Here is a 26879-nt window from a genome sequence, read left to right as displayed (position 1 = left end):
TATGGACAAGCCTGGGTTTAAATCCAAGTCTGTTTGATGGGTTGACCCACTTATTCACTTATCCTTGCAAGTATGCGTGCATTCAGTATGTGTTTCTCCCACACCTTCTGCACGCCAGGCCCTCTGCTAGGCAATGGTGGCACCTGTGACCAGGCGGACAGGGACGTGCCCTGGAGGTGCTCCCAGCCTGGAGGGAGGACAATGATCAGTGACTATGCTGGGCTATGAAGGAAAGGGGTGGGTCTTGGGGAGCACTGAACAAGGGGAGTTCACCTAATTGGGGTAGGGTCAGGGAAGACTTATTGTGAGTACATTGACATTTAAGCTGAGACCTCAAATATTTGATAGGGAGAGCAAGGTGAGTGGCAAGCTATGGGAAGAGAGGAGGATTTTAGACAGATGCCTGAAGACCACCAGCATTTAATGGGAGGGAGGGAGAGCCAGGAAAGGCGGGTGGGGGTGAATGGCTATCAGAAAGTATGCTGTTACTAAAGCCGAGGGAAGAGAGAGCTTCAGGAAAGAGGGACTAGAAAACAGTCTCAAATTTTATTGAGAGGAACTTGGCATTGGGTGTATTGTATCTCCCTCCTGGAGTCCCACCATAATGAGAGCAATGATGTAAAACAAACAAATGAGGAACAAACCCACAAGGACACAAAGAATAAGAGACAATGGCCATCCAGACAACTCAGGAAAAGAGCAAGGGGTTGGGTCGGCAGCAGGAGAGAGCTGAGTGCTGGGCCCTGCTGACTGTGATGCCGGGGAGGAGCAGAGCCCCAGGACACCTCTGCAGGAGGCTCGGGTGGGTGCCTGAGGGCAAGGGCGGGCCTGGAGTGACGCGTGGATGAGTTCAGGTGTAAGTCATATGTGAGCAGCAGCAACTGGACCCTGAGGGTTCCCCCTTCATCTCACATAGACAATCAAATTATCAGTCAAGTCTAGGGTAGGATAAAGGTATTTACAGCCATGCACAGTCCTGAAGTCATGCCTCCCATTCACCTTTTCTCAGGAAGCTTCTGGGGAATGCCCTCCACCAAAACCTTACAGTGAACCCAGAAGGAGGGGTCCAGGAAACAAGGAGTTCTATGAGTGAGAGGGGTGGAGAGGCGTCCCAGAGCAGTGGGTGTGGAGCAGGCCTAGGCAGCAGAGCAGACCGCAGTGGGGCAGAGCAGGCGGAGCAGGCTCCCACCTAGGGCACCACGAATGCCAGCGTTATTGTTATTCCCAACCCCACTTCCACGTGTTCATACTTACTGTTCTCACAAAAGTCACACAGTTGTCCAAATGCAGTGTGACCTCTGTATGCCCAACTAATTCCGATAAAAAGCAAATCAATTTAAAAACATATGGATTGATTGTACATTTATTTATTTATTTATTTTTAGCAAAGCACTAAGCTGCCCCCTGGGGGAGACAGATGCATGCAGGTCTTGGGTCCTTGTCCTCTCAGAGGGTCTCACAGCCAGAGAAGGCGTGACACTGATAGCACCGAGACAGCAGGTGGGGGACCGCGTAGTGCAGAGTGACTGGTCAAGGGAATTTTGAGAAGACCGTCCAGGAGGGTCACTACAGCCTACGGTGACCAAGAAGGCATAGGAGGGTTTGGATAGGAAGAAAGGACGGGAGGAGCCACAGAACAGAATCCAGGGTGAGGGCTGCTTGGGGTGCAGCGTGAGGCTGTGTCTCCGGGAGGGGGATGAGCAGGTTCCACTTCCAGCTATGCAGCCACCCAGCTGTGCGATCTTGAGAAAGGCGGTTATCCTCCCTGAGCTCGGAAGGCTTTAATGAGATAACACAGCGGAATGTGCCTGACACTCCGTGAGCTCCTATCTTGTTTTCTTTCATTTGTACTTGGAATCAGAATCCCGAAGCAGATGTGTTGACTGGCTGAGGAGGGTCTGAACGAAGATGTTTTCAGAGCCGTAGGCTCAGCCCTGTAGTTCCAGCCAACCTGGTTGTTGTTTGGTCTCACAAGGCTGTACAGGAGAGAGAGTTACACTTGGATTTGCCCACAGTGAAGCTCCTTGGGGCCTCCAGCTCAAGCCGAGGGAGGTCCCTGGTCCCTCATTGCTGCATCCATTAGCTGAGTGCCTTTCATAGCCTGAATTCTGCTCACCCAGCATGCCAGCCCTGCCGCTTTACCTGATTCCGAGAACACCTGCGTTTGCATGTGCTCTGCTTTCTCCTAAATACTCCAGGGCCCATCTCTGCCTGGAGACTCTCCCAGCCCCAATGCTGAGCTGCACTGCTTCCCTGGGGGGTCCCTGGGGTGTTGTTCCTCCTCTGGGCTTTACCCATGTACTTTTTACCCTGTACTCACTGCAGGCACTTGCCACATTGTGAGCCATCCTCTCGTCACCCACTCAGACTGTGAGGAGAGGACAGAGCCTGTGCCTTCATTATATCTTCCCAAGCATTTGCTCTTCGCCTGGCCATGAACTGGGAGCTGGGGTTACAGAGGGGCTTAGACTCCACCGTGGCCCTCCAAAGCCCTAATCACACTGGAAGAAGCAGGCATGGAGATCGAGAGGGGCAGGCAGGGGCGGGAGCAATGAAATCAGCTAATGTCCTGTACCTCGTGCAGAGTAGGTTTTCAGTAACGAATTGTTTGGACAAGCCACCTCACTGCCCTCAGCCTTCATTTCCTCCTCTGAAAAGTGCAGGGTGACAGTTAAATGAGATAATAGATGAAATTAGTGTGCTAAGGGATGGTGGTGATGGCTATTGTTATATTTATTTACCTTATTGTTTGTTTGTTTTTTAAATATATTTTATTGATTTTTTACAGAGAGGAAGGGAGAGAGATAGAGAGTTAGAAACATCGATGAGAGAGAAACATGGATCAGCTGCCTCCTGCACATCCCCCACGGGGGATGTGCCCGCAACCAAGGTACATGCCCTTGACCGGAATCGAACCCAGGACCCTTCAGTCCACAGGCCGACGCTCTATCCACTGAGCCAAACTGGTTTCGGCTATTTACCTTATTGGATGTCTGAGTTTATTACTTCACTATTAAAAACTTTTATCTGCGCTAGAAATTAAGAAGTTCAGAGGGCAAGAGAGAGAGGTCAAATGTCCCAGCCCATCTTTGACTTTCAGAGGATGTCTTTGAAAGTATTCTCTCCAGTGCCCTTATCTTCATTTACAGTCCTGGCGGTTGAGCAGGAAGGTTGGTGTTTCCCCAGGGTCTGGGGGAGGGGGGGCAAGAGGGGATGCCCTCAGCCGTCATGAACAAAGCTGCTCTCCCAAACCCTCCACACCATCCGGTGACCAGCGAGCGCAGCAGCCCCTCAAACCCACTGCTTGGGAAGGACATGCACCTGTGTCCTCTGAACGCTGGCCAGCGGCCAGAAATGGAGGCGGGTGGCAGGCTCTGCAGTCGCTCAGGCTAAGATGGAGATACTGTCTCCACAGGTGCAGGGCTCAGGATCAGGGGCCTTTTACCCGATTCCAGGAGGAGGCAGCAGGCTCGGCTGGGGAGGGTCTGTTCCCTGGGAAGGTGATGATCTGTTTTTCCTGCTTTCTACCACCCTCTTTGAAAGCCTCAAGTCCTAGAAAGCCTACATTAGCCCCCATCACCCTCAGCTTAACAGTGAGCAGGTGTAGCTTCTCTTCTCATACAGGCCAGTGTGCGTGTGCACATGCATGTGTGTGTGCATATGCATGCTGTGTGTGCGTGCGTGTGTGCGTGCTCTGCTGGGCCCACCCCCTAGCTGCAGCGATGGGTCAGGCCCAGTCAGCAGAACCAGCCTTTCGTGTCGTGGGTGCGGCCAGAGTGCTCAGGGTAAGCCATAACAGAGGGAAGAGCCAGGGGTTTGAGGTGTGAAGGGATGCGTGCCACACGCATCCCTTCACACCTCAAACCCCTGGCTCTTCCCTGGAGAGGTCCCAGGAGAGGCTGGACCCTTACAACTCGTCTGTCCCAGAAAGAGGGACTGATGTCTATAGAATGTCCATCTGAGCCTTGAAGGTGTGAGCTGAAGGGAAGAGAGAATTCAGTGTCCTCATACTTCCGTGCGGGCACATCCCAGGATGTTGAAGTGTGCCATGCGGGTGAAGCAACATAATCTGACATGGACTTAGTTGTGTCTTAATAATATAAACCAGGACTGTGTGGAGATGGAGTTAGAGCATTAGCTGCTGCTGTCCCAGGCTGAGAGCTGGCTCCCTCTTGTCCTGCGCACATACGCACATGCACAGCATGCCAGGGCCCCTGATGGAGGAGAAGGGAGCTGAGGTCAGCCAGAGGACAGCCAGGAAATACTAACCCACTTGGAAGGGTCCACAGCTCCCTTGGTCTCTCAGCTGCTAATACTATAATACCTACTGTGTGGTACACACTGTTATAGTCACTCCCCCTTTACAGACAAGGAAAGTAGGACGCACATAGGTGAAATGACTTGTTCAAGGTCACACAGGAGGTAGCAGAGTGGGATGAGAACACCCAGAGTCTCCCTCAAGCCTGTGCTCTTCCTGTTATGCCAGACAGCCTCTGACCTGGCCTGTCCAAAATGGGTTTGCTTTGACTTGGTTTCATTTTACCTGCCACTGATGAGACATTGATTGCAAGCCCTGCCATGTGCTTTACGTGCATTATCTCAGTTACTCCCAGCCCCGCTGTGAGATAGGTAAGGGAACCAGGGTTCATTTAAGGTTCAGAGATGCTAAATGATTTGTCCAGGCTGTCCAGCTAGTGTGAGTCAGAGCTGGAAGTCAAACCCAGATCCGTCTGATTGCATAGTCCATGCTCAGTCATGGGTCACGGAGTTCCAGCCAACTGAACTCACAGGATGCCAAAGGCAGGATCCAGCCCCGAGGAACTGAGCACACCTGGGTTTATGCTCACACTCCAGCCCAGTGGACAAGTACAAGGAACCAGGGAGCGAGGAGGAAGGCTAGCCAGCCACAGGGAACCCCCGGCCCTTGACATTCAGGCATGCAGAAAGCCGGGAGTAGGACTGTAGACTGCTTCCAAACCTCCTATTTGGTAGACAGCAGACAGCTCTGGCACATGGACAGGCCAGGCTTTCATTGTTCAGGGGTCTGAGGACACATTCTTTCCAGCCAGGGCCAGGCAGGGGCTCACATTTGTATTATAAGCTAGTGCAATGTCTTAGAGTCAGAGGGAGCGGAAGGTTCCATAAAATTTTCAACACAGCAACTATTTCTCAGTTCCTTGCAAGATACATAGTCTTTGCTTTTGTCGTTGGACAGTTTCTGCCTAGAGGCTGAGGGAGTGATCTGCCTCCGTGGCTAGAGCAGCTATAAAATATTTAACGTGAACATATAATTACATTACCATGATCTATAATAGGATTTGGTGTCCAACAGAAGTCTAACTTGGCCTCTGGCCCAAAGATATAGACCCAAGTTATTATGTTGAGTGTTACCTACTAGATAAATAAGGAAGAAATACTGTTCAAATCATTGTCAGACAGGCCAACACACATTATAATTATTGTAAAGAAAGATCCACCAGAGCCTGAGAATTTGTCCATTCTATTAATCACATTATTGTGTTATGTCCTGGAAGAAGTAATTCAAGTATATAATTCACAGAAGCCATCAGACAGCTCTTGCTAGAGAACAGGTTTGGGGCCCTGCAAAGTTTTATTACTGCGTGTTCCCCAAACACACAGTTAGCGCTACTTTGGGAGAAGAGACCCCAATACAGTGTCTAACTGATGGAACAGCGCCGGAGGAAGAGAAATGACAGTGAACCTGCAGGCCTGGAAAAAAATGTATAGAAGTAAAATATGAAAAAAGAAAGAAAATAATTAAAAAATCAAGGAAGTGAGCCATCCAGACCCCATAGAAGGAGTCCAGCATCAGGATTGGGGGCAGAAACCAACAAGTCACTCTTTGTCATTTGATATTTGACAAGTGTTGAGTGAGTAGCTGCTTTAGACAAGGCGTACGCCAGTCACCAGGGAGATACAGACAAGAAGGCGAATTGGAAATGGATCCCTTCCTTTCAAGGAATTTGTAGTCTGCTAGGGAAAAGGGGTCATATTCATAAACAACTATACTTCCAGGTAGAAAGCAGTGGGTGATACATGAAGGATCGAATTAAATTGCCATTAGGATTCAGATGAGAGAGAGAGAGAAACCTCTCTTTGCTAGAAGGAATCTGAGGAGGCTTTATGGAAGAGGTAATATTTAAATTGGGCCAGGAAGGATGGTTAGGAGTCGCACAGGTGTAAGGGGGTGGGGGATGGACTTTGCAGGCCCTCCCAGCATTGGCACAATCGGGGATGCCAGAAAGGTTGTGTGGGTTCAGGAGGGGGTTGGGAGCAATTTGGCAGGAGCAAAAAGTGGACATGAGAACCCTTGTGGCAAAGGAACTAGTCTGGGAAGGGAAAATGGAGCCTTAAACTCCTGGTTCAGAAATGTGGGCTTCCTCCTTTCCCGTGTTCCCCAAAGTATAGTTCTTGAGATGATTTTAGATCATATAGACAGATTCTGTTTCAACAATTATGAATTTATTTTAGTAAGCCGGGAAAAAGTATAATTAGGTATGTCAAACCATTATTTCATAATGAATATCGAATTTCTGTTTTAAGAAAATAAATGAGTAAAAAAAAAGCAAGCGAATAATAGGACAAATGGTGTGTGACTATGGCAACAGCCTGAGGATGGTACTGGAATAAGCGTCGGGAAGCACTGCTCAGGCCAGGGTCATATCTTCAGGTGCCTCGGGGTCAGGCGGTGACCACAGCATAAAAAGCTGCCGGAACGGGAGTGTGTCAACCCCAGGGTCCGGGCCTCTCCTCAATGAGAGGAGGTTGCTGCCATGCTGGATTTCCCAATTTTTCAAGAAAATCCAGTACAATTTTTCTATGGACTCTCCTTTAAAAAAAAAAAAAATCTGGCAAAGAATTCAAAAATTTTAAAACACTTTGCAAACAAAAGTGTCCACAGGCCTCGGGTTTGTGATATCTATGCTAGATGCTATGGAGCGGTGACCTGGAGAGACACAATTCCAGAATGACAGCTGTGGTTGACAGGGCTGGGCTGAAAGGGACAAGGCTGGAGGCAGAAGTCCACTTAGAACGCTGGCACAGTGGGCCAGGCCAGGGTAGCACCAGCCAGACACGTCCATTGTCGGAGTGGAGTGCAGGCCAGCACACAAGTTCTAGCCCACAGGTCATCTTTACACAGTTCTGGGCGTTTTCGGTCCTGGCTGTGCTGACATACAGGGGGAGTGGGGACTTGGTTTCCTCCTGGTTTGCAAGCCATCTCGAGCTTGTTAACAAGCCCTGATAAATGATTGGAGAATAATTAGCAGTTTCCCCACCCCCACCTCCTCAGAGCCTCTGTCTGTTCCCCCGTTGTCTGTCAGCACAGAATAATTCAGCACAAAGTGATGCTCATTAGATGGAACTCTCTAGCCAGCAGCTGAGTTGAGCTTTTAAAAAACTGATTTCTTAAATAATTTGTTCTGAAGACAGACTTGACGTGAAGTTGGCATGCTGATCAGCGGGTCACTGCGTGGGAGCAGCAGAGATGATTGTTCTGGATCTGGTTTACTGGACCCCCGGCTTGCCCAGAACTGCTTTGCATTTCAAAAGGCTGCCTACTCTGTAAGAGCCACTCAAATACCACCTCCAGGAGGACCGAGACCTCCCGTTTGGACATGGTCCACAAGTGTTTGCATTCTTGCAGAGTTGGGATCTTTCTGTCTTGTTTGTGTGTGTGTTTTTTTTAATATATTTTTTTGTTGATTTCAGAGAGAAAGGGAGAGAGAGAGGGAGAGAGGGATAGCAACATCAATGATGAGAGAGAATCATTGATCAGCTGCTCCTGCACACCCCACACTGGGGATCGAACCCACAACCCAGGCATGTGCCCTGATCGGAAATCGAAACGTGACATCCTGGTTCATAGGTCGATGCTCAACAGGCCTCTCTGGCTTGTTTTGATAGACCTGTGTTAAAGTCTCAGCCTTTCTTCCAGACCAGTGCTTCTTAAAGTGGTACCCAGACCAAAGGCATCAGCATCACCTGGGACCCTACCCAGACCTGTTAAATCAGAAACTCCAGGGGTCAGGCCTAGCAATCCATGGTTTAGCAAGCCCTTCAGGGGACGGACACGGGCTAAAATTTGATGACCGCTGAAAGTATGCTAGAGATAGGAGTGAAGCAACATTTCCAGAGCACCTTGTATGTACCAGGTATATGTCTAAATATATACACATACATATACACATACCTATATATGTATATAGTGGTTTTGTGTAATCTTCACAACCAGGGTATAGGACAGTGGTTTTCTCATTTTACAGTTAAGTAAACTGAGATCTCAGATACAGTGACTTACTCTAAGTCTCACCCTCAGAAGAGTTGACATTTAGACCCAGCTCTGTTCCTACTCCACAGCCCAACTGCTCCTTTCAAATGGGGACCACACTTTGGGTCCCCCTGATGGCATCAGCACAGTAGAGCCCATAGATACTCGTTTGAAGGGAGGAATGATAATGAGCAAATGGATCAATATTATTGCCCAGCATGATACGGTTGTGAGTGGCCAGAACTGCATTTTGATTGCTAAAAGGCATGTTTTAAAACAAGAATTTCAGTGGACAAAACCCAAATCGGTGCTATTTGGAAGTTCCTGGTCTTGGCAGCATCCTTTGTAGTCCTCACTCTGTACCTAACAGACTGAAGGATGAAGGAGTGGGACCAGCATGTGTTCTTATCGGACCGGCAGTGAGTGTAATGGAGGAACCCCTAGGTTAGGTAGGAAAGAGTAGTCCTGTCACTGATTAGCTGCATGAACCTCAGCCAGTTCTCTGTGCCTTCGTGTTCTCATCTACAGAACAGTGAGTCATACATAGCACCTTCCCTTCCTCCATACAGAGCTATTGTAAGGATCAAATAAAACTGCATGTAGAAATGGTTTAAAAACATTAAGTCCTGCCTGCCTGGTGTCGCTCAGTGGTTGAGCATTGACCTATGAACCAGGAGGTGACAGTTTGATTCCCAGTCAGGGCACACACCCAGGTTGTGGTCTTGATTCCCAGTAGGGGACAAACAGAAAGCACCCAATCAATGATTCTCTCTCATCACTGATGTTTCTATCTCTCTCTCCTTCTCCCTTCCTCTCTCTGAAATCAATTAAAATGAAACATTAAGTCCTGCACTTACCAGTTATCATCAAAGCCTGCAAACTACCAGGCAGAGCCCAATAAGGCCCAGGTGAATGGATATGTCAAGATTCTTTCAGTTGCAAGAAGCAAAACCACACTCAAGCAACCTCAAGGAAAAGCAGCTGTGGCGGTGACTTAGTTTCTGAAAGATTGACATGGTTTGGGACTAAAATAGACACTGAAAAGCCTCTGGAAGTCCAGGCTGCTCCAGGGGCCCCATTCATTCTCTTCTTCTCATGGGCTGTGTGCCCTACTGCCACATTCCCTGGGCACATTTCAGTTCAAATACTAGAGGCTGGGACTCTGGCCCTGTCATAGAGTGTTGGTTAGTCAGCATGTGAATCTAATATCCTTCAGTCAGGAGCTCATCCCAGTCCAATTACCTAAGGCCTGTGGGGAGGTGGCATCATCTGGTCTACCTGTGCCAGCTACCTAGCCAGGGACTGTGGGCAGAGCAGGGCTCCTCAGAAGGAGCTGTGGGTGAAAGATTGACAAATATATAAGGGGAGGAAAAGGTTTATAAACATGTGAGCAGCACCTCTCCTTTGAAGGCCCTTATGCTCTTGAGCAGCATAGCACCTGTCCGCCTCATCACCATGTGATGTGTGTGCCTCGCTGGCCCCTCTGGCATATGCTCACAGGCTTGGGAGGAGGTGATGCATGCGCAGCGTTCTCTGGGAAAGGAAGCAGAACCTGAGCCAACTGCAGGGACTCTGACAGCTGCCAAAGCTGCTGCCGACAGCCCCGGGAAAAGATGTGGGAGCTCTTTGCTAGAGGCAGCCAGCCAGCCACCTGCTCCCCAATCCCGTCCCTGTTCTCTCAGCCTGGGTGACTCACTGAGACCCCTCTGATAGGGTAGATGGTGATATGATGCTAGTTATCGGAGGCGAGGTTAGAAAAGTTGGAGTCTGCCCTTAAGCAACAAACTTTCTTTTTCTCCCTCAGGCCCTAAACATGATGATGATCCAAGATTTCCTTTTCTTAATCTGTTTGTGTTATTTTCTAAGTACTGACAATTTGGTTTAATTCATTAGATCACAGGATGTTAGATCTGAAAGATCACCCAAGCCATCCACTTCCCTTGGAACACTTCCTGAGCCAGAATAAATGCTCAGTAAATACTTGCTGAATAAATTTAATGAATTCTGGATGTGAAAAAACAGTCCCTGGGAGAAAGGGCCGCGGTCACCTAACAAGCTGGTGGCAGGTGTAGGACTAGAACCCAAGTTTCTTGATAAAGTCCAGGCATGTTCCCTTCCACCATGACTCAGAGAATCATAAGATTTCAGGTTTGGAAGATGTCATACAGCTTACCTTTAATCCGCCTGCAGTACCCCCACCAGTCATCAATTTGCCCTCTTTTTCAGTATATAGAGTGACTGCCCATGTATGACCTGATAGGTTACCTCGTCCATTCATGTAGTCATCCGCCCAATAAACAGTCATTTACCACCTGCTCTGAGTCAAGGGGGATACTTATTGATTATTCAGAGATGAAGAACATATTTCCTGCCCTCAAATTTACAGTATTCATCCACAGACTATAACCCAACATAGGATGTGGTATTCCGCTCTCACGCTTACAAAATTATTTCTTCTTTTGAACCAAGTCCACTTCCCAAAGACTGTAGTCCTTACTCATTGGACCTAGGGCAACCTATTAGGGCCACAGAACAAAAGTCTGATCCTTATTTTCCATATCAGCCCTTCAGATGTTTTTAAACAGAGCTCATACCCCCTTATAGGATAAATTCCGAATTCCTCCAAAAATTCTTTCTTTGAAATGTGGTTTCAAGTTTTCTTATTCTTCTGGTTGTTCTTTGATGAACACGCTCCAGTTAGTCTTATCGGGCGCTTAAATGTGGCCCCCAGATGTGAACTACTGAACTCCAAATATGGTCTGAGAGTACAATACAAAATTGAACTTCCTGTCACTCCCTTCATTCTAGGCATTGTACAAGGAAACAATAGCCTGTTGACCACCAACTGTTCTCTTGAGTCTGACTTGTACCAGGCATGCTGCCCTGCATTTCATTTCTCCCTTGTATTCTTGCTGAGTTTCTCATAGCAAATATCACTGAGGATTTGCGTGTGTGTAGCACTCACCAGACTCTTTGAAGAACCAGACATGCTGCTTATCTTCAAGGAGTTCATAGTCTTATTGATGAAATTTGTTTTGCCCCCAAATAATTAACAAAGAACCAAGACCGAGTATCATCAAGGGAACGGTCTTTTTCCGAGACCCCCTCCTTAGAGCTGCGCTTAGTAGTGGTTGGTAGACTTCTGGGTATGATTGAAAACAGATCTCCCAGTTCATATGCCAGTGCAGACCTGGCTTCAAGCCCAGGCTGTCAGGGGCTTTGTCAAGTTTTTGTCATTGCCTTGACCTAGACTGTTGCAGATGAAAAGCCTTTGAATTCCATCATCTGCAGAGGAAGCTGGGGCACCTACAGGGACTGACACCTCGCGGGCCATGGAACAGCTTTCCAGCACCTGGCACCTGCCCAGTGCCAATCTAGTGTGCAGAGGGAGGAAAGTTCTCTCAGTTGTTGGCATGAGTCTGCCTGTGTTTGGGCTTCTGGGAGACAACAGGTTTAATTTGCTTTGACAGTGCTTTTCCCCAGGAGGGAATTTACCCAAACACCCTGCCTTCTTCACATTCAGCACAGTGCTTGTTTGTTTTCCCGGTTTAACCATGGGGAGTTGCTCTGTGTTTTATATGCATATGTGCGCATGTTTATCCCCAATAACCCACATTGCCTGGTTTGGATTCATTAGATCAAGTAAGTGTGTTGTTTTAGTTCCAAATGAAATGCATGTCTGACCCTTTCTTCAAACCGAAATACTGACTCTGCCAAGTCCTGGGCAAACCTCCTTACATGAAAAGCGTTATACTATTTGCTCTTCAAAATAACCCTCTGAGGTGGGTGCTATTATTAACCCCATTTCACAGATGAGTAAACTGATGTTTAGAGATGACTTTCCCAAAGGGCACATTGCTAGTAAGAGGCATGCTGGCTCCAGAGCCCCAACTCTGGTCCAGGCCATACACCACACACTTCCACTTCAGATAGAACTTGGTTCACCTACCAGATTTGCCCTTACAGCTGTGACATTGAGAAAATGACAACAGCTCTCAATCTTCATCTGAAACTGTAAAATGGGCAAATGTACCTATTTCTCATTATTAGGAATGAATAAGTGACATATCTTTCACAGTTCATTTGAGGGAATGAGAAGATCTGTGTTAGAGTCTTCCCTCAACCTGGAGCTGCTATAGAGTTAAATCCCAGCTATGCTATCTAGTTTGTTTCCCTCTCTTCTTTTGGTTGCCAATAATAAACCCAATCCCCTTTCAGGATGTATAATGTCACTAGCTGCAGTCAAGGTGACACATCCAGTCATCCAGTTGGCTGTCCTGGAGTCCAGATCCTTCCCTTCTTGCCTAAAGCATTAGCATCCATCCTACAGAGAGGCCAAAGGAGGCGTCAGAGAGTGGGTCTCTGTCAGGCACTGGGTAGACCTTGGTTCCCCAACTGAGCTCTCCCCAACAGTTGCCAACATCCACTTTTACAATTGAAGGAGACATGAGGGAAGCAGAGGAAGGAATTGTAGGTAGAAAACACAAGCTTCTGTCCTCTGGGACACATCACAGGAGAACAAGACGAGGGGTGGGGGGGGGGGGGCAGGGAGGCTGGAAGGAGGGTTAGAGCGAGGTAAGCAGAGAGAGAGGCCAATGATGATTGGTAAGCTCCCACCTCACAGATGCTCCTTCCATCTTTGGTGCTAGAATCCAAGGTCAGGCTCCTGTGACCATAGAGGTGTGCCTGCTCAGACCAGGGAAGGAAGCAGGTGTGCCTGGGCCCTGGGAGCTGACGGAGGAGGGGAGCCTCCTTTCCTCTCTAGGCTAACTGCTCCTGTGAAATGCGAGTCCACAGTTAGGCTGCCCGGTGGTTCTTCTCCAGGCAGGGTTTTTCTCTGTGGTCTCTCCTACAAAACGAGGCTTTGAGATTTCAAAACAGAAAAGCAGAAGGTGGCAAATGAAGGCAGGCTTTTCTGTCAATCAACCCTGGACTCAGAAGGATGTATTTATCAACTGTTACCCTTTCACCTGGACACGGTGATGCTAGTGGTTTGTTCTGGAAAAGTGTAGTGAGCAGACAAGATGAGGTGCTGCAGTGGCTTCGCCGAGGCCCTGTGGTTTCCTGTCTCCCATGTCTCCTCCGGGGAAGAACACTGTTGTCTTTCTTCCTTCTGCTGATGCCCCTTTGTATTTCGAGCAATAGTTTGTTCAACATCCTGAGAACACGCCCACTCACAACACATGTCCAGAGAAGGAGCTAAGGAAACATTTAAACTCTGCATTCCAACACTGATGGAAGGAAAAACACGTTCCTGAGAATCAATTTTTCTAGCAGGACCCACTGTGGTGATGGAAAAACAAAAGCCAGGGGTTGGGGGGGGGGGGGGCCTATCTTCCCATATGCCACATACCCAATTAGGAAAATCAGTTATTCGTAGGCAGCTGCATTTTTCATTTAGATTTGAGCAGATCTGAAGGAACACCTTCTGCAGAATGAAGGCAGCTGCAGCTTGGACATGAGCAAAGCAGGAAGGAACTACAGACGGAAGACATTCACCAAACACTAATTGGAAACATAACAGCAGGTTTAGTCAATAAAGTTCACACTTCTCCCAAGCCAGTGAATGTCACTCCTGCACTAGCGTTTAGCATAGAACTATCTCATCAGAGGGGACGCATCATTTGTGGGATCCCAGGTGGACCCCAAGTAGTTGAAATCTTTCCAAACGGAAGAAAAACTATATACAGAAACATTTCATCAAAAGGAAATATTCTCCAAACGTCTCCCTCCCACTTCCTTGTTACTATCATAAAATTATTCCATGTTTCCTAAAACTTCTGCCTTCTCTGAAACCAACAGCCTGGGGCAAGTTTTGTAGCAAACAGCATTCTGTGCTGTCAGATTTAGCAACCGACACCAGACTCACTCACAGAAAACATACTTTCCTCACTTTTTCACCACGAAAGCTTTGTGGCAGATGATTCAAAATCTAGAAAGTGTGTGTATAAAACACTGATCTGCAATTGATCCTGTTATAAATGTAACTGGTAATTCTAGTAATTTTATTAGGAGACTTTTATACCATGGTTTTGAGAAGGACTGAACCATAGGACTTTAGATCTGGGAGAGACCTCTGAGATCATCCAGTTGAATTCTCTCAGTGACAGCAACAAACATTTATTGAGACCCTCTCTGTGAGATGGATACCAAGGCAAATACAGAAATGAATAAACTCAGTGTCTGCCCTCAGGGAGTTCACAGTCAATGCTGGGGACTGTTTGGGGTTTAAGTAGGAGGGAAGGAAAGAGAGAGTCCTGGAGTAACTTAGGAAGGCCTTAGCTGGTTTGGCTCAGTGGATAGAGCATTGGCCCTTGGACTAAAGGGTCTCGGATTCAATTCGGTCAAGAGCACATGCCCGGGTTGCAGGCTCGATCCGCAGTAGGGGGTGTGCTGGAGGCAGCCAATTGATGATTCTCTCTCATTATTGATGTTTCTATCTCTCTCTCCCTCTCCCTTCCTCTCTGAAATCAATAAAAATATATTAAAATTTTAAAAAAAAAGAAATCAGGAAGGCTTGTCAGAGGAGGTGACATTGGAGCTGCATTTGAAAGAAGGAATAGGAGTTGCCAAGCAGGCAGGGATGAGGAAACAGGTGCAGAAAGATGAAGTGACATGGTTAAGGCCCCACGGCCATTTAGAAGCAGAACAAGACCTGAGGCCAGGCCTCCTATCTCCGTCCTGTACTCCTGTGATACCACAGGTGGAGCCCACCCTCCAGTCCTACCTTAGCCAGTAGCTAAAAGTGAAAATAATCTTGCCTTAAACTTTACTCAGAGTTCTTATTTTTAAAAGAATATTCAAAATGAAATTTTCTAAGCCATTCTCATTCTCTCTCTCTCTCTCTCTCTCTCTCTCTCTCTCTCTCTCTCTCTCTCATTGTTTAGAAATCCACTTGTAAACTAAAGGCATCAGTCAGGAAGATGGATTCTTCCAGGCAAAGCCAGTGAGAGCAGAATTCCCTGGGGCCGTGGCTTGTGAGTCTTGCTCTGCGAGGACCCGACCACTTTGCCCTGAAATGAGAACATATGCTGGGTTAGACCCTTTTGTTCTTACCTGTTAGTGTAAAACTGCTCATGTTAGCAGAGGAACAACATGTAGTGAGTGGAATTTCCCACCCACTCAGGAAAGGAACCACACTTTTGAACCCTATTTCCAAACTTTTGAAGTAGCTTCCAAGTTGATAATGGCAGACAATTGGGAAAGACCTTTCTGGGAAGTGCACCATGCTATGAGTTCCTCCCCATCTCCCTATCTGTTCCCTTCTCTATCCATATTCACGCCATTCTTCACACCCATCACCTCCGAGTAGCCTTCCCCTCTGCTGGTTTTGCCCCATATCAGCTGTCCCCGTAAGTTGGCCCTGTAATCGTCTATGTCCATGGGCCATAGTGCTTTGCTGCAGTTAAGGCTTGATGCCCTTGTATGGATGCCTTGTCTGCACAGTTGCTCTCAATTTCAGACTCACAGAATTTTAGAACAGGAAGCAGGCCTAGGGTCACCTCTGCCATTACCTTGATTTCACATATGAGGAAGGTGAGACCCAGAGACGGGCCGGAATTGGCTTTAGGTCACCCAGCATGGTGCCAGAAGAATCGACTCCAGGCCAGGTTTCCTCACTCCACGCGGAGCTGCTTCACGTCCTGTGCTGCTGCCCGGGTGGCAGTGTCATCTCATGCTCCCACTGAGGCTGCAAATGTCCCGTGGGCAAGACTCAACTTCTATGATAACATCTCATTTACCAGAGGCCTTCACCTTGGCTTCAAGACTTAGTTGTGAGCTGAGACGTGGTTGAATCCTTAACTCTGTCCACCGTACTAACCCTTTCCTCTACTTTCAACTCCGAGTGCAGACTCACTCTGAGGCCTTGGTGAGTCACTGCCCTTCCTCTGCTCCGTTTCCTTCTCTATTAAATGAACACTTTGGGATAGATGGTCTCTTGGATCCCTTTAAGTTCTAAAAGTTCTAGAATTCTGTACCTTCCAGCTGAGTCCTTTGCTGTCTTCAGGATTGGCCTCTCGGTCCCACGGATCTGCCACCTCGCTCATTCTCCTGGCTTGCTATGGAGTGAATTTCTTTAAGGCCCAAAGAGTATAATATTATTGAAGAAAACCAGGCTTGGAGTCCTAAGGCCTGGGTTTGAATCTTGCCTCCATGCCATTGTATCTGTGTGGCCTTCAGCAAGTCACTTCATCTCCCAGCCACCTTAAAAAAATAAATAAATAAAAGGAATAATGATACATCCTTTTGGATTTGGTGACAGTGAAATGAGACAAACTTTGTGGAAATACATGGCACAAAGAGGATTTTCACAAATAGTGACTTCTCTCCTTTGTTCCACACCCAGCATTTGGGAAGAGGGCCGTTCCACATGCATAGCTTTCCTAGCGAATGGCTTTACTAACTGGAGCTGCAAAACATTGACTACTTTTTTACTAAAACATTTCTGAAGTGAATTTGATATTTCCTGACATGTCACGCAGACAGTCCCAAAGTATGAGGGAGAATTAGAGAAAGGAACATCTTTCAAGAGGGGCATCATAGCAGATGTTAAGCAAAATAGGCCAGTCAGAGAGAGACAATTATCACAGGATCTCACTTATATGTAGAATCTAATGAACAAAATAAATGGACCAATGACATAAGGAATGTAGGTGGGGCCAAGGGAATATGAAAGGAAACTCTTATGCCTTTTTTTAAGTATATTTTGTATTGTTGACATTATTATGGATGTCCCCTATTTTCTCCCCACTTCCTCCTCTCCACCCCACCCCTATCCCCCAGCCTCCACCACACTGTTGTCTGTATCCATGGGCAAAGCATGTATGCATATAAATTCTTTGGTTAACTTTGGTTAATCTCTTCCCATCCCACCCCACCCCCCTTCCCTCTGGGATTTGTCAGTCTTTTCCATGTTTCCATGTTTCTGGGCCTTATTTTGTTGGTCAGTTTATTTTGTTCATTAGATTCCACATATGAGTGAGATCACGTGATACTTGTCTTTCTCTGACTGGCTTATTATGCTTAGCATAATACTCTCCAGGTCCTCTGTGTTGACTCAAAGGGTGAGAGATCCTTCTTTTGTACAGCTGCGTAGTATTCCATGGTGGGAATGTACCACAGCTTTTTAATGCATACATCTACTGATGGGCATTTGGGCCATTTCCAGATCTATGCCTTTTAAAGGAGCTTGGATATTTTCATTTTCTCCCCCATTGAAGGGTTTTAAGTAGGAGAATATTTCAGAGACATCATTACTCAGGCTGCTGGGTGGTGAACGAATCAGGGAACGGGGAGGGAGAAGGGAAGAGGGGGAGGAGAGGGGAGGAGTGGGAGGTGAGGAGAGGGAGCAAAAGAGGAAGCTGAGGGGCTGGCCATGCAGCTGTTTTGTTAGCAGGTGGGGAGGAGACTGGACTGAGGCTTGAAAAATCAGAGGTGTGAAAAGACAGGTTTACAAATGCTCAGTAGCTTTAAAAAATATGTTCCTGGAATATCAGCTTATTGTGAAAAATAAATAAATAAAAACACAGGAAAGTGTAAAGACCACAAGAATCACCCAATAACTACCAAGCCTCCAAAGATAGCCCTGATAGCAGGTTGAACGATTTTTTTCACTAATGTTTTTATCAAAAAGTTTCTAATGTATTTGTAGATACAAATTTGATTTATAAAAAAATTAGTTCAGGCAGATATTTTCCAGCACACATTTCTTAATGTCAGTCAAGATATATCTCAGTAAGAGTAAAAATAATTTAAGGTTGTTTGTTTGTTTGTTAATCCTCACCCAAAGATACTTTTCCATTGATTTTTAGAGAGAGTGGAAAGGAGGGGTGGGACAGAAACATCAGTGTGAGAGAGAGACATATCGATTGGTTGCTTTCCGCACACACCCTGACCGGGACCCAGGATTTAACCTGCAACCCAGGTATGTGCACTTGACCAGGAATTAAGCCTGAGACCCATTGGTACTTCGGCCGACGCTCTAACCACTGACCACTGAGTACACTGGCCAAGGCTATATCTATAATAATAAAAGCGTAATATGCTAATTAGACCGGATGTTCTTCCAGAAGACCTTCCAGACGAAGCCAGTGGCCAGGGGGAAGCTGGTGCCGGCAGCCAGGGGGAAGGAAGGCCTACTTTTCCATGAACTTCATGCATTGGGCCTCTTGTAACATATAATTTTTAACTCGATTGCTTGCTTTCAGTGACTGGGCAAGAAGAGCTCGAATGTGTTAACCTGAGGCTTGATTCCTGGGCCTTCTGATTGGGGAAAGAAGCTTCTGTTTTCAGCTCTCCTTCTCTTTTCTCCCCCAGAATCGGTGGATAACTGCCCCAGCAACTGCTACGGCAATGGGGACTGCATCTCTGGGACCTGCCACTGCTTCCTGGGCTTCCTGGGCCCCGACTGCGGCAGAGGTGAGAGCCCCGGGGTGGACCTGTGATTTCCACTCCCCATGCCCCGTGGGCAGCTCCGGTCCCATTCCTCGGGGCCAGTGCAGAACTCTAGGCCACTCTTTTTTTAAAATATATATATATTGATTTCAGAGGGGAAAGGAAAGGGAGAGAGAGAGATACAGAAACATCAATGATGAGAGAGAATCATTGATTGGATGCCTCTTCACACCCCCCACTATGGGTAAAGCCTGCAACCCAAGCGTGTGCCCTTGACTGGAATGGAACCGGGGACCCTTCAATCCGCAGGCCAACACTCTATCCACTGAGCCAAACCAGCCAGGGCTCCAGGCCACTCTTGACTCTCGTGAGAAGGGCTCCCAAGGGCCATCCTTCAGAAACCCTGCGAGGGAGGTCTTCGGGCCCCCTTGACCCACGCGTGCATGACCGGGAGGTCAGGAAGGAAGGGGCAGCCACAGTTAACCTCATTCCCGTTGTGGGGGCAGGAGGAGTGGCATGGGGGTCCTTTGAAAAGCTGATTTCCCCTTAGAGGAGTGATCAGCCTTTGCCAAGCGTCTTCGAAGTTCACCTTCAGCTAGCGTGGTTTTTTCCTGGCCCAGAGAAGGGAGGCCTGGTGTCTTGCTCCGTTATTGCCTTCTAACAGCACAGGCAGAATCATGGCTGAGACCACCAAGGACTTGGGAGGAGGGCGAGACTGCTCTCCTCCACACAGGACCCCAGTGTTGCTTCAGATTTGGGCACATAGGGTGCTAATGATAACCACCTGGCGATAGTTTCAAGGCTGCCGTGATCGACTGTTTGCCTTTGGCCTTCATCATTGTCCTGCAAGAATCAACAAGGAAAACACCAAAGGAGATCTGTAGTCCTGAGATTTTGGCACTCCCTTTGAGGAAACTCCCTTTGGTTTTTCTCCCTCATCAGTCATTTGCTTTGTGTCCTTTCGGGCTTGGTCCTGTGCTAGACACTGAGCAAGCCCAGGAGTTCTCCGCCTGGGAGACAGACAAAATCGACGATTACAAAGCGGCTAATAGGTGAGAAACACCATAGGGCGGTCACGTGCAGGGAGTGCCTATCAGAGGGAGAGGGAGTAGCTGTCTCAGCTTGGATGGGTGAGGACCAGGAAGGGCTCCCAGGTGAGGTGCTCCTGGAACTGAGACCTGATGCCTGAGTCGTTGCTCATTGGTGGAAGCCAGAGATGCTCCCCAGGCCGAAAACACGGTGAGGTGGCACTGCTTTGGGGATTCTACTTATTCTTTCTAAGGTGGAATAGACTCAGTTTGAGGCAGCAAAGCCTGCAGCCCCCACAGTGATTCCCTGCAGGCGCTTTCTAAAGAAAAGCTGCCAGGTGGGGGCGGGGAAGGTGGTGCAAGAGAGAAGAGATGAGTCATCCCTTCTAATGAGAATTACCGTCTCATCCCTTATGCACTTAGAGTGAAGAGCCCTGTATAAAACAGCCTCTTAGTGAATCTCACTAAGGCTGGTGGGTACTTACAGCACACAGAAATATAATTTATTTTTATATAGTGTTCTTCATACAGATGTTCACAAAACCCTACGCTAAGAGGCAGAATGGAAAGATAATACTTTCAAGAGCTAAGTTGGGCTCAGCTACTCTCTTATGGGGCTGTGGTTTATGGGTTTGAGTGGAGGCCTGAAAGGCAAGGAAAACGGAGTGACAGCTGGGTTAAAGACAACAATGAGTGTGCTGCAGATGAGGGTGGGGAAGCAAAATGGAGCGCTATTAGGAGAGCATTGGAGGTGGGATGCGGGCAGGCAGGAGGCTCAGCTGTCTTTCCCAGGGAGCCCCAGGAACTCACTGGGGTCCTGGCAACCACCACGCTGCCCCGGTAATATTGGGGTGGGGGAGAGGGAGCAGAGTTCACTGGCACCAGCTCCACTGGGCCACGCACTGCACACCTTCACCTGCAGCTCCAGATGTGTTTAATCAGGAATTAAATAAAACAAGAGACGCAGACAGATGGGCACACGTGAGAATTGTGGCAAAGCACTGGAGGCTCTCGGTCAAGCCAGCAGGCGGAGGGGAGAAAGGGACGAAGGCTGGTGGGGGATGCTGGGCTTTGGTTCACACCAGGCTTCCCGTGCTGTCTCCCCAGCCTCCTGCCCCGTGCTCTGTAGTGGGAACGGCCAGTACATGAAGGGCCGGTGTCTGTGCCACAGCGGCTGGAAGGGCGCCGAGTGCGACGTGCCCACCAACCAGTGTATCGATGTGGCCTGCAGCAACCATGGCACCTGCATCATGGGCACCTGCATCTGCAACCCCGGCTACAAGGGCGAGAACTGCGAGGAAGGTAAGACGCGTGCAGGCAGCCCAGCACCTTGCTTAACTTAGAGGTCAGCGCAAGGGGCCAAGAGGACATCCAGGCAGCAGAGGAAGCCACCTGAGCTGCCCTGTGACCCCCACCCCGAGCCAGGAGCCCATCAGCAACCATAATGAACCTAAAGAAGAGGACAGACAAATGCAGTCCTACTCAGTGAAGGGCACAGAAGTGTTGTACTGCGTACTTACTGTATCCAAGGCTCTGTGCTGGAAGCCTTGCATTATTTAACTGCAAACCCCAGTAGGGAGGGGAAATCATCTTATTTTAGGGTTGAGAACATGGAGACTCTGAGAGTCAAATGGCTTGCCCAAGGTCACACAGCTAGCCAATGGCAGGGCTGGGTTTGAGCCCAATCTCTCTGTCTCCATAGCCCACGTTCTTTCCACTCCCCTTTAAGCTGGTTCACTCCTCATTTCTGAAGTATGAGTGTACTTAGACCTTCAAACTCTGCCTTCCACTATCACACTCGTGTGTCTATTTGTGTGTGTGTGTGTGTGTGTGTGTGTTCGTGCATGTAGCTCTCAGGTGCTCAAAGGCATGTCTCTCTCCTTCATAAAGTAAATACAGGGTGTCCCCCAAAAATGTGTACACACTTTAACAGCTGATAACTCACTTAATTTTGAAGATGAATGGTATGTTAATAAACACTGACTGTATAATCATTCAAAGTTTGTATACATTTGTATGGGACACCCTTATATGCCTGTATAAATCAAGGCTAGAAAGTGAACTGCTGATGTAACCATGGCATCAGTTCTTTCCCAGGAAACCTAACAAGGTGAGAGAAGTAAATATATGTATTTCACAAATGAAGAAACTGAGGCCCAGGGAAGGGCATTGGCATCACCATGGTCAGATAGCTAGCTAACCGATGGCTGGGTCGGGATTCAACCCAGGCCTCCGCACTTCCGATCAGTGCTCTTTCCTCTCGGCTGCATGGAAATTCCAGACGAAAGGAGGAGTACTCTTCACAAGCTGTCTAGGGTAGCTTTAAGGGCCCATACTTGGGAATCAGATGTAGGCTTGAGTCCCAGCTCTGCCATTAACTAGCCTCGGTTCCCTCGTCTATAAAATGGGAATGCCTTCCTCAGAGGGCTGTTGGGAGGAGTGAATTAAATGATCCATGTAAAGCTCAGTGTCCGACACATAGTAAATGCTCTATAAATGTTAGCTCTTATGTTATTAGTTTATTCTGGGGACAACCGAAGCACATTTCCTGTTCTCCTCCACTCATTTCATCCAAGGTCTTTTGAAATGGATGGACTTTGCCTTGGAAACTGATGGATGACGCTAATAGTCGTTACCTCCCACTGTCCACTATGTAGCGCCCCAGCACCTTCTCCATGGGGTGGAAGGAGCTTAAGGAGAGCTAAATTTGGGATTTCACAGGTAGTCCCCTCTTAAGGCACCATTTTCTCTCTAAAAAATAAAAGGTGGGGGAGAGAGAGAGGGAGAGGGAGACTATAATGGGCCCATTTTTAAAGAGTGGGGAACAGGAAGGAACTAGTGTCTGAAAAGCATCGCCTCTCTGAGACAGGCTGTCTGTGGACCCCAAGTGTGACTGCAGGTCCTGATTCAGGCCTGTTAGCGTTGACCAGATTGTTGTGGGCTGTCTGAGAGAGGAGGCCCGCCCGCCCCTCACACAAAGGAACTTGGCTTTCTCTTCCTGACAATGGTGACCTTCAGCTGCTGTCCCTTTTCAGTTTAGTCACTTGAGGTGAAGACCCTGAGAAGGAAAGAGAAACAAAGAGGAGATTCCTCTTGGAACTGTGGGGCTGTCCACCCCCACCCCGCCACGTTGTGTGGGCCGAGGAGGAGGGGGGTCAAGCTCCACCGCCCCCTGGACAGTGCCCCAGCACAAGGGTACTTACAAAGAGAAGAAAAGAAGCTGTGTAGCTCTTTGATTTACATTATCTATTTGAAAAGAAATGTTTTTACTCCCGCTTTCTTTTCCGAGGAGGGCCATCTGGGACTGATTCCTTTTATTATTTCTGTTTCTCTGGTGAAACATCATTGAATAGTCCTGTGTTTATAATGGAGTTTCTGGGGGCCTTTGCCCTCCCCCTCATGCCTCCCCTCCTCCCTTAACTCTGTTTTAAGGGGTTTCACTGTGTTTATAAAACATCAGCTAACAAGCTTACTTTTCCCCCCTCTCTCCGGCTTCCTTCTTCTGAAGTTTATTGGCCTATATTTTTTTAAAGTCTGAACCACGCCAGCAGGGCACTTGGAGGGGTTGGGGGAGGGGCAGAAGAGAATAACTTGGGCCTTTTGCAGTGAAAAGTGAGACTGTATTTTGGGTCCTGAAGAGCATCTAATAGCTTGTGTGGTCACTGAGGCGTGGAACATTTGGGGCAACAGTTGTGCTTACAGCCTGGCCACGCAGGCCGCATCATTTCATCAACGGGCTGAGCTTCTTCCAGAAATTTTGGCTTAAATGGCAAGCTCTACAGAGGAAAAATATAACTGTTTGGCACCTCTTCTAAGAAGAAACTAAGTGAGACTGTCTACACGAAGTTCAGCCGCCTCCCTGCCAAGTTCTCCCGGGCCCTCCAGCAGCCCATCTTCCCATGTTACGCAGTTTCCTGCAAAATAAATATCATGCGGGAAACCACCCCAGTGTAATGGGAAGAGATCACTTGAATCCTGTCCTAGGGTCTCTGTCACCCCAACGGCCCCAGAAAGGGAGGGCAGGCCCACAGTCTAGGTAGGATCTCCGTGGCAGAGCGTCACGACGGCTCCGATAATGGCCCCGGGTTTCGGATGAGCAGGGACAGTGTTCTCCAGGCAGGAATCTCAGTCAGTTCAGCTCAGGTTTCCTGGAGCCACCTTCCCTCTTTAGAACTTCCCTGGAGTTCCACACTCACTCTGCCAAGTTGACCCTCAGAAGCCGGGATTAATTGATGATGAATGGCCTGGAGGTAGCCTCTCACCAGTCCTTTCTGATCTGTCCCAGCCTGAACCATCTTCGGAGAGCATGCAATTCGCTCCGCTGGTTCCTGGGTCCCTCACAGACGTACAGTGTCTGAGGCAGAGCAGGACTGTGCCGCCCAGGGCCTCGCGCTAAACTTGGCGCCCTCTCCGCTCGCTGGCTAACAGTGCAGATTTATAGATCCAACCTCGAGGGCCCCCCAGAGACAGCTCGAGCCCAAAGCTGAGGTCAGGTGTTCAGGGAGCCGGAAATACTTTATAGGTCCTGGGACAGAAATCGCTGACTCATTTCCTGTCAGATTGGAAAACTCTCTGGATCTAGGGAATTATCATAGTAGCCTAATGGGCTGGAATAATCCTTCTGAGATCCTGAGATCCTGGGGCCAGTCATGAAAATGTATCACTATTATTATTTTTATTCCTTTTAATTACCAGACACTCCAGCAGGTCATGCCCGAACCGTTATTAAATGGTGTCCTGAGACTGCCAGAGCGGAGATTCTTTGCCTTCATTTGGCTTTATTATTTCTCCACTTTGCCCTATTTCTTCCCTTGTTTTGTTTTCCTATGTTTTAACCATTTTATGTGTTTATGTCTGTGTACATGATGAATGGATTTTTGAACCAGTCAGAGGATAAAGGAAACAGCAAGACATCTATACCAGCCAGGAGTGATTCAAATTTGAGTTACCACTGTGTGATCTTGGACAACTTATTTAACCTCTCTGTGCTTCAGTTTCCTCATCTGTAAAATGAGGCTAATAATGGTATTTACCTCAAAGAGTTGTTGTTAGGGTTAAATGAGATATATATAAAAGGTATAAAAGAAAAATATAGCACAGGAGAGGAACTAAGTTAAAATTAATTGTTATTATTGCTGTTGTGTTATCATTATTATATTTTTAGCAGTTGCTGCTCCTGACCTCTGGTCTTCTTAGTCATCATTTAAGTCATGAAGCTGAACTCCTTTAAAAACCTAAATAGTAAAAGAGCTTTTTTTAACAAGCTGGCCCTCAGAATAAACAGCCTGTTCCCAGAGTGTTGCCATCTGTAAAGTCTGCTCGTTTGTGTCTGAGACACTAATATACCCATGCTGGGTCTCCCAGTCTTATGTGCAAAAGTCAAATATACTGGGTTATAAAATTTAATTGATAACTAAAGTAAAAGCATGTCTGAATTTTAAATGAGCTCTGACCACAGTTTGCTACTGCATGTCCTGATAGAACTAAAAAACAGCTACCGATTTCCAACAATTTACAATTTATACAGTTTATATAGTCCTTTCAAATCCTCGGGGTCGTTTGGTCCTCATAGCAACCTGAGAGAAAGGTAATTCTATCAGACCTGCTTTATAGATGGAAGCTCAGAGCAGGTATGTGTCTTGACTGGTCATAGAACCAGTACATTTTGTCCTGTGACCCTTGAACTTAGGACCTCAGAGGTCAAATGTCAAAACCTTTCCTCTGCAGCATAGGGCTTCCTCTTGAGCTCCCATAAGGAGGCCACAAGGTAGGAATTTGTGTCCACATTTTACAGGTAAGGGAACCAAGACTCAGAGAGGTAAACAGTCAGTCAGCAGGTAGAGTTGGGAAGCCTGGTTTACCATTTGCCAGTTACTGCTCTCCTCTGTACCACGTGGCCTCTGCACAGGAAACCTGTGTCCTTCTACCAGAGTGTGGGAAGCCCCTTTACTTCACTACGAGGTATGGTACTTTGCTTGGAGGAGCCTCTCACCTTTGCTGGTCAGATACTTACCTGTGTTCTCTTTCCTTCGTGTCACAGTGGACTGCATGGACCCCACGTGTTCTGGCCGGGGTGTCTGCGTGAGAGGCGAGTGCCACTGCTCTGTGGGATGGGGAGGCACCAACTGCGAGACACCCCGGGCCACGTGCTTGGACCAGTGTTCGGGCCACGGAACCTTCCTCCCGGACACCGGGCTTTGCAGCTGTGACCCAAGCTGGACTGGACACGACTGTTCTATCGGTAAATGTGGGGAGTGGGGGGAGAAGGGCAGGGCGTGAACAGAGGGAAGATGTGTACACTGTGCCGCGGTCACCATTTCGTCCTGATCTGCCCCTGACCCTGCTCTCAGACACGTAGCAGTGCGTGCCCAAGTCTCTGATGCTTTTCTTCTTTTCCTGAACTTCAGTCTTCACCCTCTACTCTTAGATGGGCAGAGGACTGAAAAGCCATATCTTCACATCATTCCTTTCAAGTGGTGGCCTTGACAGTCAAAACGTCGCCCCTAACCAGTTAATTATAATAACAGATGTTTCAGAGAAATCTCATCTCTCACTTTACGGTCATCGTCCCTGGAGGCCAGGCCAAGAGAACAGTGTGCCTAGGTGATATCTGCCAGGATGGAGCTTTGGTTTCACCATTCCTCAGAGGGATGTCCAAGCTCAGTGTAGTCTTTAGGGTTCTCTGTGACCTGGCCCCCACCTGCCTTTCTGGCCAGATCCTCTGCAAGACTATAAGTTCCATGAGGATAAAAAACATATCTTATTCACCTCTCCTTCCTTAGGACTTAGCATAGGCCTGGCCCACAGTAGCTGCTCAGTAAACACTGATGAATGAATGAATGAATGAATGAACGAATGAACGAATGAACACATGATGGAATGTGTTCTTGATTGTGGTATTTGGTTCACCATAGGATTTATACATTCAGAGTTCAAAGAATTATTATATTGGCACCCTCTGTTTGTAAGTATTTGTTGATTTATAGACCCTCTCAAGGTAAGGATTAAATGAGAACAGATGTGGATCCCCTAACTTAGTACAGGATTTGTGCACTGGTGGGGTCCCTTGGCCTGGCCTGTGCCCTCTCGCAATCCAAGACCCCTTGGGGGATATCGGAGAGCCGGTTTTGGCCCAATCCCCACCCTCCACCCTCCCTGCTTCCCTC

General features: G+C 47.8%; 1 protein-coding gene across 1 annotated transcript in view; it reads left to right on the top strand.

Annotated features, from left to right (window-relative positions):
- TENM4 (teneurin transmembrane protein 4) overlaps positions 1 to 26879 on the top strand; it is a 222614-nt gene that overhangs the window by 60039 nt on the left and 135696 nt on the right. Inside the window, exons 7-9 of the mRNA XM_079787610.1 lie at positions 18608 to 18709; positions 20821 to 21015; positions 25754 to 25954. Coding sequence (XP_079643736.1) covers positions 18608 to 18709; positions 20821 to 21015; positions 25754 to 25954 — 498 coding nt within the window. The remainder of the gene's footprint in view (positions 1 to 18607; positions 18710 to 20820; positions 21016 to 25753; positions 25955 to 26879) is intronic.

Source organism: Cnephaeus nilssonii (assembly GCF_951640355.1).
Source record: "Cnephaeus nilssonii genome assembly, chromosome: 13".
NCBI lineage: Eukaryota > Metazoa > Chordata > Mammalia > Chiroptera > Vespertilionidae > Cnephaeus > Cnephaeus nilssonii.
This window is presented reverse-complemented; position numbering and strand designations above follow the sequence as displayed.